Source organism: Lissotriton vulgaris, chromosome 1_1 (assembly GCF_964263255.1).
Source record: "Lissotriton vulgaris chromosome 1_1, aLisVul1.2, whole genome shotgun sequence".
NCBI lineage: Eukaryota > Metazoa > Chordata > Amphibia > Caudata > Salamandridae > Lissotriton > Lissotriton vulgaris.
In genome coordinates, this window is record NC_141685.1 from 14,453,161 (window position 1) to 14,469,604 (window position 16,444).

At 44.5% G+C, this 16,444-nt stretch overlaps 1 protein-coding gene across 1 annotated transcript in view; it reads right to left on the minus strand.

Moving 5' to 3' along the window:
* The window catches only part of LOC147736966 (uncharacterized), a 158,749-nt gene extending 146,008 nt beyond the window's left edge, over positions 1-12,741 (minus strand). Inside the window, exon 1 of the mRNA XM_086954249.1 lies at positions 10,546-12,741. Within this exon, the coding sequence (XP_086810375.1) occupies positions 10,546-12,034 (1,489 nt within the window). The 5' untranslated portion in view covers positions 12,035-12,741. The remainder of the gene's footprint in view (positions 1-10,545) is intronic.
* Positions 12,742-16,444: the final 3,703 nt, after the last annotated feature.

Here is a 16,444-nt window from a genome sequence, read left to right on the forward strand (position 1 = left end):
ATGGATGGATCGGTGGATGGATGGATGGATAGGTGGGTGGGTGGGTGGATTGATGGATGGAGGAATAGTTGGATGGATGGATAGGTGGATGGATGGATGGATGAATAGGTGGATGGATGGATGGATGGATGGATGGATGGATAGATGGATGGATGAATGAATAATTGGGTGGGTGGGTGGACAGAGAGAGAGAGATTGCACAAGTAGCTGCAGAGAGAATTTTTGCCAGGGTCGCTGCTTGTTCCCAGTCCCGCCCGGGTAGCAAGGACCGCGCGGAGGCAGAGTCCTATATCAGTACCACTGGAGTGGAGGTGTCACTTTATCTTGTCCTAATAATCCCCCTCCTATCTCTCCTCCCCCCTCAGCAGAAGTAATGTCCAGGAGTCTGGGGAGGGGCAACTCTCTGCTGCTGCAGGATCCTGCTGCCCTGCACTGTACACTACTACATCCGGTGCTTGATTTGTAAAAGAATGAGAGCCGGGCCCGAAATTGTGCTCAGAAGCCCACAGCCGGCGCTATTGAAAGTCGCGTGCTGGAAACCAAGACTGCGCAGTCTTGATTCCACCTCATAGCTCTTTAATCCACGCCCAGACACTCTTGGCTCCTTTATCTCACTCTTGATTCCACCTCGTGGCTCTTTAATCCACCCAAGACACTCTCGCTCCTTTATCTCACTCTTGATTCCACCTCATGGCTCTGTAATCCACCCCCTGCCACTCTCGGCTCCTTTATCTCACTCTTGATTTCACCTCGTGGCTCTTTAATTCACCTCCAGACACTCCTGCTCCTTTATCTCACTCTTGATTCCACCTCCTGGCTCTTTAATCCACCCCAGACACTCCCGGCTCCTTTATCTCAATCTTGATTCCACCTCCTGGCTCTTTAATCCACCCCCAGACACTCCTGCTCCTTTATCTCACCCTTGATTCTACCTCATGCCTCTTTAATCCACCCCCAGACACTCTTTGCTCCTTTATCTCAGTTTTTATCCCACCTCATGGCTCTTTAATCCACCCCCAAACACTCCTGGCTTCTTTATCTCACTCTTGATTCCACCTTGTGGCTCTTTAATCCACCCCAGACACTCCCGGCTCCTTTATCTCACTCTTGATTCCACCTTGTGGCTCTTTAATCCACCCCCAGACACTCCCGCTCCTTTATCTCACTCTTGATTACACCTCGTGGCTCTTTAATACACCCCTGACACTCCCGCTCCTTTATCTCACTCTTGATTCCACCTCGTGGCTCTTTAATCCACCCCAGACACTCCTGCTCCTTTATCTCAGTCTTGATTCCACCTCATGGCTCTTTAATCCACCACAGACACTTTCTGCTCCGTTATCTCACTCTTGATTCAACCTCATGGCTCTTTAATCCACCCCCAGACACTCTCTGCTCCGTTATCTCACTCTTGATTCAACCTGATGGCTCTTTAATCCACCCTCAGACACTCCTGGCTCCTTTATCTCACTCTTGATTCCACCTAGTGGCTCTTTAATCCACCCCCAGACACTCCCGGCTCCTTTATCTCACTCTTGATTCCACCTCGTGGCTCTTTAATCCACCACCAGACACTCCTGGCTCCTTTATTTCACTCTTGATTCCACCTTGTGGGTCTTTAATCCACCCCAGGCATTCTTGCCTCCTTTATCTCACACCTGCAGGTCCCTGCTTTCTCCCTTTGGCAATTTTTTCATCTTTCTCTTCCTCTTTCTTCCCACTCGCTTGTTTTTCACTCCCTTGTTATGTGTCAAATTCTGATGAGGAAGAATACGTGCATGCCCCAGAAGGAGAGTGCTGATGGGCTCCACCTGCGACCACCGGCTGAAATTAAGCTCTAATCAACATCTTATCGCTTGGTTGATAAATGAAAGAATTTAGGGCCATCGGGTGTGGTGAGGGGAAGAAGAAAAATAGCCAGGAATGAGAAGAATGAAAGGAAAGAAAACACAGAAAAGAGAATGCTAGTGGAAGAGAATACGCACGAGTCACTGCATGACCACATCTCCTCGACCCGCCACTGTGGACTTCTGATACAGCGAATGTCTGCGTCTTAGCTGTTGCTTCTCGCTCAAACGCTATTGAGGGCTCATGATCATACGGGTGGCGGTAATCTGCTCTGGCACATGGTGGTCTCATGATCCTACGGATGGGGGGGTAATCTGGCCTGGCTCTTGGTGGTCTCATGATCCTACGGTGGGGGGATAATCTGGTCTGGCTCATGGTGGTCTCATGATCCTACGGGTGGGTAATCTGGTCTGGCTCATGGTGGTCTCATGATCCTACGGGTGGGTAATCTGGTCTGGCTCATGGTGGTCTCATGATCCTATGGGTGGGTAATCTGGCCTGGCTCATGGTGGTCTCATGATCCTACGGGGGTAATCTGGTCTGGCTCATGGTGGTCTCATGATCCTACGGGTGGGTAATCTGGTCTGGCTCATGGTGGTCTCATGATCCTACGGGTGGGTAATCTGGTCTGGCTCATGGTGGTCTCATGATCCTATGGGTGGGTAATCTGGCCTGGCTCATGGTGGTCTCATGATCCTACGGGGGTAATCTGGTCTGGCTCATGGGGGTCTCATGATCCTACGGGTGGGTAATCTGGTCTGGCTCATGGTGGTCTCATGATCCTACGGGTGGGTAATCTGGTCTGGCTCATGGTGGTCTCATGACCCTATGGGTGGTCTGGCTCTTGGTGGCCTCATGATCCTACGGTGGGGGGATAATCTGGCCTGGCTCATGGTGGTCTCATGATCCTATGGGGGAGTGATCTGCTCTGGCTCATGGTGGTCTCATGATAAATTCCTGTGAATAAATGGAATCAAGTGGGATTCTTCTATCGTTTCTTTTCAAATGTATTTTCCAAATTGTCGAAGTCGTGTCCGCAAATGGTAAAACTGTACATTTCTGGTTAATGGACCGCTCGTGGAGAGCGGCGGCATCCACAGTTATCGAGTTGGTATTTTTCAGAAATCAGTCTACAGTGAAGCGTTGTTACTTGTTATCTGCTGTTCCCCCATGTTCCTGGTCTAGCAGTTTGGGCATACCTTTGTTCTCTTTATAGCATCCTTTCGTTGCGGCACATCAATAAGTTACAGGCACTGAGCGTGCGGCCGCCCTTCACATGCTTCTTCTTGGAGAAATTATTCCTCAGAACTACATCCCCTCTCCTTCCCAAGGTGGTGACCTCTTTCCATCTGAGGGGATCTGTCACCCTTCCCCCTTCTACCCTCAAAGAAGGCGAGATCACATCAGTAAGAGCACCAAAAGGAAGTCTTTCTTTATGCTGACCTTACGTGTGGACTGTAGAGGCTGCAAGAAGGGCACCTCTGCCCAGAAGAGGGCCCTATTTCATTGCATCATCTTGTGCATCACCAAGGAACTGACTGAGGTAATCTGCGCTCAGTCCCCCAGAGCAGAGTCCTCCGCATCAGCACTTGTCAGGGGTGTTCCTGTGGATGAGATTTACTGTGCTGTGACATGGGCGTCCCTCCTCCACACCTTCACTAAGCGTTATTGCATGGATTCAGAGGTGAGGGGGGAGGGCCAGTTCAGGCGTTCAGTGCTTCAGGGTCTTTAACTGCGTTATTTAACACTGTAATGACTCTTGGTGTGGTTCCAGAATCATGCACGTCTTCCATAACTGTGCCGATTCACAAGAAAGGTGGGAGGGACGACCCCTCCAACTATCGGCTAATTTCCCAATTAGACAACATCAGGAAAATCTTCGGGAAACACTTACAGTCACGACTCGAGACCTGGACAGAGGAGAATAATGTTCTCTCTACCTTTCAGACCAGATTCTGAAAAGGCCAAAGTAGAATGAACCAGGCTCGGAGGTTGTACATGATCTGATTGAAGTATGTGTCGCTGGAAACTCCCCGCTATTCTTGGTCTTTGGAGACCTAAAAACAGCATTCCATTCCATGGAGCTGGATCTCAACATCTCCTTAACGTGGGAGCAGAAACCTCCCTACAGATAAACATACACACAGAATGGCTTATTCATCAGTACATTAGAAAGTGGCCTTGGAAAGGCAGACAGAAAATAATAACGAAATGCAGTATTCTGCTGAAGCAAGCGACGTGAACATTTTGCGGCCTACTTCGGGCCTAGTTAAAGCAACCTAATAGGAACTTCAATAGCTAATGGAGTCACAAGTATACATAGGGGCCTACTCATTACTCAGATAGCTCAGTGGGTTGTACAACATGAAATGTGAATTGTATCTGTTTAGCCACACAATGCTAACCTAACATACTTATGACGTCATGTGACAGGAAGCATTACGCAAATAGGGATTTTAAGACTAACAGGACCAGTAGCCTGTTCCCTAAAAACCATGGGTTGCGTCCTGGACTTCAATACGCACATTCAGCCCATTCACGCACCAACCTCTCTACATGTACATCCTTGGCAGCCCACCAATATGCTTCCCTGATCTTTTCCTTTGTCTTGGCAATTGCCATGTGCGAGGCGTGAGCACTCTTTACTAGTTTATGTCTAAGTGCAAGGAGTGCAAACAACTTACGAGTCCGACCACGCATGAAGAGACCATCCACCACCGCCAGATCTTCCCTAACATGCCAAAAGCCACCTGTGACCATGGTTAGGACTTTCTGCGAGTCTAAATCGATCATCTGATGTTCCCTCCACTCACTCTCAGAAATCAACCCTTCACTCATCACACACACATTAATTCCTTCCTCCAGTTCTTCACCTCCAAACCACTTAACATCATCTGTTGTTTCACACTCCTCACCCCGAGCCTTGAGAGACAGACTGACAGGATAATATGGAACCAGGTAAGTATGAGATGTCAAAGTCAAATTCTTATAGAGCAACAACCAACTTCAGTATCCTATGAGAGACAAAGTCAATGCCTTTCTTGGAGAAGACCTCCCTAAGAGGTTTGTAGTCAGTAAAAATTCTGAATCTTTCCCCCCCACAAAACCTTTCTCAGCTTGGCACCATCCAGAAAACTCCCAGCGCTTCTTATTTCACAACAGAATAGTTGCATTCAGCCTCCCTCAAGGGCCTAGAGACAAAAAGAATTGTTTTATCCTCCATATCAACCTTCTGCAAAAGAACTGCCCCTAACTCCTTTGTGCTGGTATCAGTCACGAGATAAGATACCTTTGTGGGGTCAAACCTTCCTAGACAAGGTGCTTCATTCAGATGTTTCTTAATGCACTCAAACTCTTCCTCACAGCCCTTAGACCAAACTAATGTGCTTCCCTTCTGGAGGAGAGACCTCAAACAAGAGGTTTCCCTGCAAAGTTTAGAACAAATTTGCGATAAAATTCAGCCATGCCCAGAAACTTTACAAACTCTTCTTGGTTTAAAGGGGTGCGCAAATTACAAAGGGTGTTTACCATTGAGTCTTTGGGTTTGATGCCTGCAGCAGACACAAAATGCCCTAGATACTCTAATTCTTTGACATCAAATTTGCACTTGTCAGCAATAAGGGTGAGGTCAGCATCACGTAACTTCTTTAATACTGTTTTCAGCCTCCCATCATGCTCCTCAAGATCCACACCAAAGATGAGCACATCATCTTGGTACACCTTGAGACCCTGAAGGTTTCCAAGAATGCCCTTCATCGCCCTCTGAAAAACTGAGGCTGCAGAAATCAGTCCAAAAGGCATTCTTAGAAATTTAAAGGTAGCAAAGGTAGCAAAGGGTGTTACAAAAGATGTAAGGTCCTAGGGAGAGGAGTGAATGTTCTGAATGTTCTGAAGAGGAGTGAAGCCCAGCCTGGTGATAGGAGGAGGTCAAGTCCAAGGATGAAAAATGCCTTGCCCCCTCAAGAGAACCCAGCATTTTAGTTATGTTGGGTAAAGGGTAATACAATAACTGCTTTGTTGAGCTCCCTCGAGCCGACACAGAGCCTGGCTTCCCCATTGGCTTTGCAGGCCATAACAACAGGAGAGACCCACTCCGTTGCTTCAACTTCTTGAATGATGCACTTGGATAAGAGATTGTCTAATTCAACTTTCATGCTCCACCTTACTAACAGACGTGCATTCCTAACCTTAGCTGTTTTTGGAACAACGTTAGATTTGACCTTCATCCGATGCACATCGTTTTTGAGACACACCCAGCTCACCAGCAAAGACCTCAGGGAATTCCTTGATCCAATCTCGATTAGCATTACTAACAACCCTAACTGGTGGTAATTCCTTTAGGCAGTCAGAGGGATTCTCATTAGGATCAAGGCAGATATGTAGATCACGTTGAAGGGACCAACTTATGAGCGAGTCCTGCTTCATCAAGACATAGGTTTTCCCTTTGAAGTCAATTGTGCCCCAGAAATAACACAGCAACTCAATAGTCACCCCACCTTAACCTATTGGTCTAATGTCTGGCTTCAACAGGGGGGCTTTGCCCAGCAGATTACGCTCATAAAATGTTTTGGGGACTAGGGGTATCTTGGCCCCGGGGGCCACGGGAGCATCATTGATCAAAACTAGCTCCTGAGGGCCGTCACAAGCGTTCCCTGTGACTGGGAGAATATTGATTCCTTCCAATTCTTCTTCATAAAGTTCAACTTCCCTGACTTTTTTATGCTTGTTGCCCGTTCGGCAGCTCTTTGAGACGTGACCTTTTCTCTCACAAGTTTTTCACATGGGTTTCCTGCCTGGGCGGTCTTTAAAGTTGGCCATATGGCCAGGGTTGCCACACCTGAAGCACTTCACCTGAAAATTCTTTGTGTTAAAGGGCTTTGAAGTGGTGCTCAATTTGGGTTCAACTAATCTATCCACCACCACCTTGACATTATTGTTCTCCTTTTTTCACCTGAACTGTCTTTGGGTATAATATCAACACACGCTTTTGAATGCTAGTGACTTTTAGCTATGGTCAGCACTTCTTGAAGCAATGGCTTTTCTTTTTGCCACAGGACGTCTCTCGTTTTGTCGAGGGCGCATCCCAACATGAACTGATATCTTAACCGCTCCTCTAAGCTGCACCAAAATTGCACTTGGAAGCCAATGTGCGCAAGGTAGTCAGGTACTGTTTGACCGACTCATCCTGCCTTTGCATCCTTCTCCCGAAGTGATATGTTATGTTATATGGGATTTTATAGCGCGCTCAATTACTACTAGAGAATCCTGGCGCAAAGGTATCAATGCTAGAGGCAGAAGTTAGAGGAGGAGAGGACGAACATTAATACGCCAGTTTGAACAGATGGGTCTTAAGTGCTTTTTTAAAAAGCACATAGTTCGGATTGGAGCGGAGAATCAAAGGAAGGGAATTCCAAGCAATTGCTGCTTTAACCACAATGGATTGCCCACCGAAACGGGAACGCTTGAAGGACAGTACTCACTTTGGGGAGTTGCACGTGGAAGCCAATTTGCACAAGGTAATTATGTACTGTTCGACCGACTCATCCTGCCTTTGCATCCTTTTCCCAAAGTGATATCATTCAAGGACTGTACTCACTTTGGGGAGGTGGTGCAAGTCCAACTTTTTGAAGCAGATCTCGTATTCATTAAGAGTGTCAGAGTCACTATCAGAGAGTTCAGGAAGGTGTTCAAAGAATTCTCGTCCCTCAGAGCACAAACAATGCATTAACCATGAGGCTTTCCTGTCTGCGATTAAGGAAATGCCACAGACATGAGCATAATGTGTGAAAACCTTCTTTCACTTCAGGCACGAGAGAGAAGAAACTCCTGGAGATGTCAACAAGAAGGGAGGGGCAGTGACATTTTGTATGATGTACGTGCTATGTTTTGACTTAGTTACTACTTAAGGGTAAACTTCAGTGATCCGCTTGCAGTGCGCAATATCCACAAGCCTTATACGCTGTGCGTATCAGCGAAACTGCGTGAAACTTCAGCAATTAAAATTTAGACCAATGTGCGCAATCCCAGAAACTTTATTTGCTGTGTGCATCAGCGAAACCATCAGCCCGATTACTGATGACACATATTTATACAGGGAGGAGTCACTTTAGTCTGGTGCTCAATCACATGTGTAGATGTGAGTCTGGTGGTGCCTGATAACTGAAAGGCACATATTTGTTTACAAACAATTTCATATATGTCTGATTTTTTATTCGTATTACAGCGCCTTTTACCTTGAGAAGGTCCATCCTACACCAGTGTGTGGACAAAACCCACATCAAACCTCATGTTTAACTGATGGAGCGCAAAGAGCGATATACTGAGAAAAAGTAACCTGGAGAATTGCTGCAAATTAAAATAAACTGAAAAGAACTAATAAAGAACTACATAACCACAGCTGTGTGACTTGGAAGCTGATTGTTTCTCAATATATCCCTAGTTTGTGATTACCTTACAGTGCTCACATTATCATCCGGGCTGAAAGAGATGGGAGCCTGGGGTGTCTGGCCACAGAAGCTCATTTGCATACAGAGGGGGTGACAGCCTGTTCACAACGCACAGCACAACTTGTTTACGTAAAGTGCTTGTACACAGAACAGGGTAAAGTCTTGTGTCTCTCTTTTTCATTTTCTTTAATATATCCTGCACCTCGCACTCTTCTTCTCTTTCTCTGATTTCAATTCATCATAAATTACTCAAATTCACTATTACTTTATCAGCAGGGCACAAGACGGGGGGTAGCCACAGTTTGAAGGGGTCCCTCCACTATTATCTAGAAACGGGAGTCAGTTCCACCTAGCTCCTTAGCCTGCAACTGGAAATTGTTACTCTGTGCCCCAGCACTGCAGACACAGGCCTCTGAGGGTTTGTTTGTGTGAGTGGCGCAAGAGAGGAACAGAGAACTTGACAAAATTAGCCCTTCTATTGCTTAATACATTGTAAATGTGAAACACTTTGGGGCTTAGGGGCTGGATAAAGAATAACGTCAGGAAAAAAACGCAAATTAAAAGCACATTTTATTTATTCGCTGAAAACTGCTTAAAAATGTAATTTCCAAGTTCCACATATCTGTTTAAAATATTTACACTTTCAGTCATTTCCGAGTTTAGTTACAAACTAATAGTGGGAAAAACACATGATGTATAAAAACTGAAATCAAAAACTTATTTTTACATTATTTTATATTTCTTGTTTTTGTTTTTAAAACATGCCGTCAACCTTTCACGTGAAAATTTTTATAAGGGCCTGACATCACTTCTTGTGACATCATTACATATGACGTCACTGTGATTTGCATATGTAATGGGCTCCTTCACTATTTTCCTTCCTTGTGCCCTGTTTATTGGCATGACACGTGTCTATAGGTATTAAAAATAAACATAAATTCACAGGTGTTCAGCCCGTTTCTCTTGTGATGTCACTCATTGGCATGTATTTGGCTGCTTTTTCTATTTTGAGGTGAGTACAAATAACGTGCCATTACCCCTCCTTCCATTTCTCTCTTTTTCTCCCTCTTTCTTTGTCTCTCTCGCTCTCTTTATCTCTCCCCGTCTATCTCCCACACACTCCTGTTAGCGTTAGCTTCATGAATGTCACTGCCACTTCTGGCATTCATACGACAAATCCTTCAGAACATTTGAGGACATGGGACCATCAAATGTTGAAGATGAGATGCTGGGAGTGCAACTGATTGTCCTGGCACATATATGCTTTTGATGTGGGATTTCGCTATTTCATCACATTCTTCAAACACAGTCTGCTGCTTACAGTGGCTCAATTCTTCTAAAAAGTAGAGTTTGGCAAGTCACAAAATGAATAGGGAGAGCGAAGTCAGAGAGGAGCACGGGTCACACCTAGTTATAAGGCCCAAGGCACGAGCTTATCCATCAACCGATAACAGTGTGTAAAAGATGCAGCAAACCTTACTTAAAAACAAGGTATGTGCTCTTTTATACCTAGAAATAGGTTATTTCTTGAACACCTGCGCTTCGCTTTAATTCATTACATACACTGCAGTGACATTTGTTAATAGTAATATATGCATTTTACCAATGAAGCTTCCATCTCCAGAGCCCTGACAACATGTCCACTCTGGATGTGTTGGGTTTATAGGTTTTATCATTAATCCGACAAGTTAGCTGAAAATACCGCTGTTAGTCCCAGTATTGTTCAGTGTTGCTTTTACAGGTAGTGAGATCAGGTGCGATGGAATGTTTTTCTTTGTATCTCTTCTTCACCAACTAAAAATCAAGAATGTTTCTTTTCTTTTAGTCCACATTGTGCTTGTCTTCCACTGTGTATCCTGGTGCCTCATGTCACTTTGCTATGTGTGCGGAAGAGAACAATCACTGGAAACAAACACTTATAAAAATTATGAGAATACTGTTATCTGTTTTTCTTCTTTACTGCTAGTCCAATCTTCTATCATCTGGTATTTCAATGTCCCACATAATTTGAATGTTATCTTTTTCACTAATTCATTCCTCTCACAATAACTGCACTGTTCTGCTCTTGTCTATGTCCTTAAATGGGTCAATATTATTTTTGATGTTCTTAAGTTCTTTCCGGAATCTCTGCATCTCTAGGATTATTTTCATGTGAGTTAAATGAAGGAGTGTATTCACTAAGGGCTGTGTGGGATTGAAAATTGACAAAAGCTCTTTATACATTCACTGCACTGCTATTTTTTTTCCTCAGAGTGTGTTCGCTGATGTTTTTGTAGGTGATCTAATCGACTAAAGCTCTTCACACATTCACTGCATTTAAATGGCTTTTCTCCTGTGTGTGTTCGCTGATGTCTTTGAAGGTGTGATAACTGACTAAAGCACTTTGCACATTCACAGCACATGAAGGGTTTTTCTCCTGTGTGTGTCCGCTGATGACTTTGTAGCTTTGATAATCGACTAAAGCTCTTCCCACATTCATTGCACTTGAATGGTTTTTCTCCTGTGTGAGTTCGCTGATGTATTTGAAGGCTTAATAACTCACTAAAGCACTTTGCACATTCAGTGCACTTGAATGGTTTTTCCCCTGTGTGGGTTCGCTGATGACTTTGTAGCTCTTTTAATCGACTAAAGCTCTTCCCACATTCATTGCACTGTAATGGCTTTTCCTCTGTGTGTGTTTGATTATGTCTTTGAAGATGTGATAACTGACTAAAGCACTTTGCACATTCACTACAATGATAGGGTTTTTCCCCTGTGTGTATTCGCTGATGTGTTTGAAGGCTTGATAACTGACTAAAGCACTTTGCACATTCACTGCACTTGAATGGTTTTTCCCCTGTGTGTTTTCGCCTATGTGTTTGTAGGGCTGATAATTGACTAAAGCACTTTGCACATTCACTACACTTGAATGGCTTTTCTCCTGTGTGTGTTTGCTGATGTCTTTGAAGGCTTGATAACTCACTAAAGCACTTTGCACATTCACTGCACTGGAATGGTTTTTCCCCTGTGTGTATTCGCTGATGTGTTTGAAGGTTTGATAACTCACTAAAGCTCTTAACACATTCATTGCACTTGAATGGGGTTTCCCCCGTGTGTGTTCGCTGATGACTTTTTAGGTATGATAATCGACTGAAGCTCTTCACACATTCACTGCATTTAAATGGCTTTTCCCCTGTGTGTATTCGCTGATGTGTTTGAAGGTTTGATAACTCACTAAAGCTCTTAACACATTCATTGCACTTGAATGGTGTTTCCCCCGTGTGTGTTCGCTGATGACTTTTTAGGTATGATAATCGACTGAAGCTCTTCACACATTCACTGCACTTGAATAGTTTTTCTCCTGTGTGTGTTCGCTGATGTCTTTGTAGGTTTGATGAATGACTAAATCTCTTTGCACATTCACTACACTTGAATTGTTTTTCCCCCGTGTGTGTTCGCTGATGACTTTGAAGGCTTGAATACTGACTAAAGCACTTTGCACATTCACTGCACTTGAATGGCTTTTCCCCTGTGTGTGTTCGTTGGTGTCTTTGTAGTTCTGATAACCTACTAAAGCTCTTGACACATTCACTGCACTTGAATGGCTTTTTCCCTGTGTAGGTTTGCTGATGAAGCTTGAGTAGTGATGTCAAACTAAAGCTCTTGCTGCATGTGTATGATTCTTCTTTCTTGGTTAGTGTCTGTGGGTTGTGGATATATTTGTCTACATCCCATGACTGTATTTCCTGATGGGCCAACATGGCTGAAAAAGCACTTGTGTTTTTCTCACACACTTCATATGTGTGCAGTATTTTGCATGTTTGATCTTTTTTAACAATAAATTTCGATAGCCACCAAATATTTGCCACACTCCTAATACGTAGAAGGTATCTTTGTATGCGATTGTGCCATTAGATTGGATTATGGCTATGCACATTTGCGGGTAAAGGTATATCTTCCTTTTGGCCGGTGCAAATTGGGACAGTCTGTTGTATTGTAGATAAAAGAACTCCTCTTTTCTTTACCCGTCAGTTGTCTGGCTCCGCTCTGTTGTGCTCTTCTCTGGTTACTGTGGTTTGGCCGGAAAGAGTTTACAATTCACCTAAAGCATGGAATGATGGCTTGTCGTTATTTTAGAAAACAGAGCACTGCGGTAATCACATCATACCGATCCCCTGATCAAATTTGATGTTGAACACATGTTTATACAGGAGGCAGTTTGTTATTGTTGCCTTAATTTGTCTAAGGACATGTCTTCGTCTTGTGGCATTGAGGTGCACAGCTCAGACTCTTACAATCACTGAACTGCCCTTGAGGCTTCATCCGGGATCTGTCAGTTTGTGTGCAGGTTCCTCTGTCGCCGACTGTGCTGGTGTTTTCCTGAATACTGTAGCTCAATATTTCTGCTATTATTGAAGATTTACAGCATTCCCTTCATTATTGATGGTCATTTCACACATTCAAGGCTTGTTTTCTGTTGGATGTAAAGATATTTAAAATTACTAAATTGAAACATAAATGAATGAGAATTCAAAATGTTTCACTGGTTGTAAAAGACATTTCGGGGGAGATTTACCAAATATCCATGCAATGCAGCGCAGCCCTACCCCCTGCAAAGCGGCGCTGCGTGGCGTGACAGGAAGAGAACAGGAGATATGGCTCTCTCCTTTCCTTTCCCTTGCGTCGTTACTGATCACAGTGGCCCTGCACCATGCACACACCTTAGCACCAGAGCGCTAGGCTGTGTGTGAGTCCAAAATACTATGCTTAGACATGAGGAAAAGCTTTTCCCACTTGGTATGCGTGTTGCACAGTACAGCACGCATGCAAAGTCAGAAAAGGAAGGAGAAATGAAAGGATTTCCCCTTCCTTGTGCCTAGTTTAACAGGGTGCAGTTTTCTCACTCTGAACCCAATCTACTGTATTTGGTAAATTGTGTTTAGCGTGAGAAATCATGGGTGGTTGCACGGAAACACCCATGAATCACCCTCGGCAGGCCACTATGGTGCAAAGTTATTTGCTGGAAAGAAAAGTAGGAAAAAAAGATTTTGCGCTGTTTAGTGCCACTTTTGTGACGCAAACATGGCAAAAAATCTTAGGAAATCTCACCCTTCTTCTTTACCGCCTTTGAAACTTAGCAAGGAATATTTCATCACACACAGATATTTAACTAACAGTTCTGTTGATCAGGTGACATCTTATTAATGTCTGAAAAGGAGGTGATTTACCAGTATTCACAGAGTAACTGAGCAAAGTAAGGGCGTTCACAGAGCACCCAAGTGCTAGAGGTATAGCTTAATATAGACACATATGGTCAAGATTTCATTTAAACAACAGTAGAGTTTAGATAAAGAGATGGGTCAGGCTGGGCTGTAAAATTTCCAGTACCTCTTTACGAAGTATACAACAAAAGTAACTCCATTTACACACTTCTTCTCGTTTCTTTCCTATTCACTTAAGATCATCTCAAATACCAACTCCTGTCTTTACTCGCTGTTCATAAGTCACCTTTGACACTTTCAACAGATCCCTTGGTTCAAGCATTTCTGATTTCTTCTAACCTGGAAGATTGGAACATTATTGTGGGTTGAGGGGGGTTTCCTATCGCCATAGCATCTGTCCATCTCCCTGAAACTAGTGCAGCTTACAGAGCACGGTTCTGGCCCTGGAAGACAACTTTAAAAAGCAAGTCTTTAGTTCTTCCTAAAGTAGATAAAGTTCTGTAAGATGCAGCTCCTTCCGGGGCTTTTGTGTAAAACAGAGCGAGGGGTTCAATGTAAGGCCCATCCTTTACATTATAAGCGTAGATCAGGCAAACAAACGTTGATTCATATAATTTAATATTCAACAATATCAGTCATTTAGTATTTATAGGTAATCCATCGCAACCAATAATTTATTTGACATATCCCTGCAGCAGATGTGTGCATATTACTCTTTTCCCCCCTTTTCCAACATTACATGGCATCTGGCATGATGTTGTCCGTTTGGGGCCCCGGATGCCACTTTGTGACTGGATGGGCATTTGGCAGAGCGGGAGGAGGTGTCAGTTATCCACAGGTGATGCGGTATTTCTACCTTTCCATATTTCTCATATTCAAGTTTTCCTAATTTCCTGTCCTTCAGCCCCCCTACTGCCCTCTGGCTGAACACTCAGTCTGTGGGGTTCATCGGAAGTCAGATAACTGCTTCATACTCACAAGGCCATGGATCTCACTTCTTCTACAACACTTATTGCAGACATAGGGCTTAGTTAGGAGTTTGTTCAACAGACTACTGCCTCAAAACTTAGGTTGGGTGAAGAATTCCGCTTTGCCGGCGGAGCTCGCAAAGTTTTGCCCGTGGAGTTGTTCCAAAAAACTCCTTGCAGAACGGAGTTCTTTTCTCAAGCGGGTCGCCAACGATAAGGTGGCGAGCGCTTGTGAGAAAAGATAATGTGCTAGACCTCCTCCTGGCGAGATTTCTCATTGCAGGAGGTCACAGCAATCTGCCATTCTCGCTGATGAAGCTGCCATTAGAATATCAATTAGAGCGGCAGAAAGCAGCAGCGCCCTCTGGCACGGCGCGTAGTGCTGTTCGTTATGATTTTACAGTGGGGGTTCAACTCCTGGCACAAAAAATCAGTGAGCACAGTGCAACTTAACAAACTCTGCCACTAGCGGAAGTCTGCAGAGTGCAGCAGAGTTTCCATGGCACTTTGTGGTCAAGGGACCTCGGAGCCCCACTGCGCCAAAAGGCTCTGAGGTCCCTTGAGTAAGCTGTCCATCATAGTGGGGAAAGGGCGGGAATACATTTCATAGCGCTAGTATGTGTGGTGGGGCCAAATGGACGGGGCTTCAGTGCGAGTTCACATGCCTCTTGTTTATAAAGGGTCAGAGACCGAACAGGGCAGCAGATAAGGAGAAAGCAGGCTCCTGGTCACAGGAACTACACGGGGATGGCGCTAGGGAAACTCATGGATGCAGAGACCTCCTCAAGGTTACAACTCATTTTCGGCGGCAGATATGGGGTAAAGGACACTTGCCCAGCCTCAACCTTGCTCACAATTGTTTTGGGCTGATTAATACTTTACTGAATTTGAGCTTCAACTCGGACACCTGCTTAATTTGTATCTGTAAGTGCTTCCTGTTGAGGTTTAATTTTTGTGACAGGAGCATCGTGCCAGAATGAATCCTGCTCTGCGTATTTGCCCACGAAGATGCCACCGTTTTGTACAATACCTCTACTCAACTGAAGTACTTTCTACTGGCTAATCAGTAAGTGCTTCCTCGTTGGGTAAATGTATAGTGCTTTTACTATACTGCAGCTGCGTAAAGGGCCAGAAGATGTGTCTCCAGTGGCCATGTGTGCCTGTAACAAACTGTTACAGGCACACATGGTCACTGGAGACACATCTTCTGGCCCTTTACGCAGCTGCAGTGTACTAAAAGCACTATACATTTACCCAACGAGGGAGCCCTTACTGGATTAGCCAGAATTAAGTACTCCAGTGCAAATCGCAAAAAGATCCGCGATTTTGTGGGAAAATCCACGAATTCGCAGATTGTTTTGCGATTTCGCGTGAATTCGCGGAACGCGAATTTGCAAATTTCACCCATGCTTACAAACAATGCAATAACACTGGCCAGGCACTAGGTGAATCTGACGCAAACAATGCAATAACACTGGCCAGGCACTAGGTGAATCTGATGTAAACAATGCCATAACACAGGCCAGGCACGAGGAGAATCTGACGCAAACAATGCAATAACACAGGCCGGGCCCGAGGAGAATCTCATGTAAACAATGCAATAACACAGGCCAGGCGTTGTGTTGTAATTTGGCAGCGATCAATGGTTAGCATCAGCTGAAGCCATCTTGTTTTCCGGCAGCCATCTTGTCTGCCATGTGCTGCCACGTGCTCACCATGGGCTCTGTCCAACCTTTATGTTGTTTGTTCTTGTACTCTGCCTAGAGACAGGTTATATTTAGCCCTTTCCTCTTTGCACATGCTCAGTTGAGCTTGCAGCTGTCCATGCTATGTAACTGTCAGGATGTGTTTACTACAATTAGCAACTATTAGCTCCTCCCACTTGTGGACTGTGTAGTTTCTATATGACCTTATATGTACATAAAACCTGTTTTTTGTACTTGTACCACCTTCTTTTGAGCCCCTGTGTGGGTATAAAAGG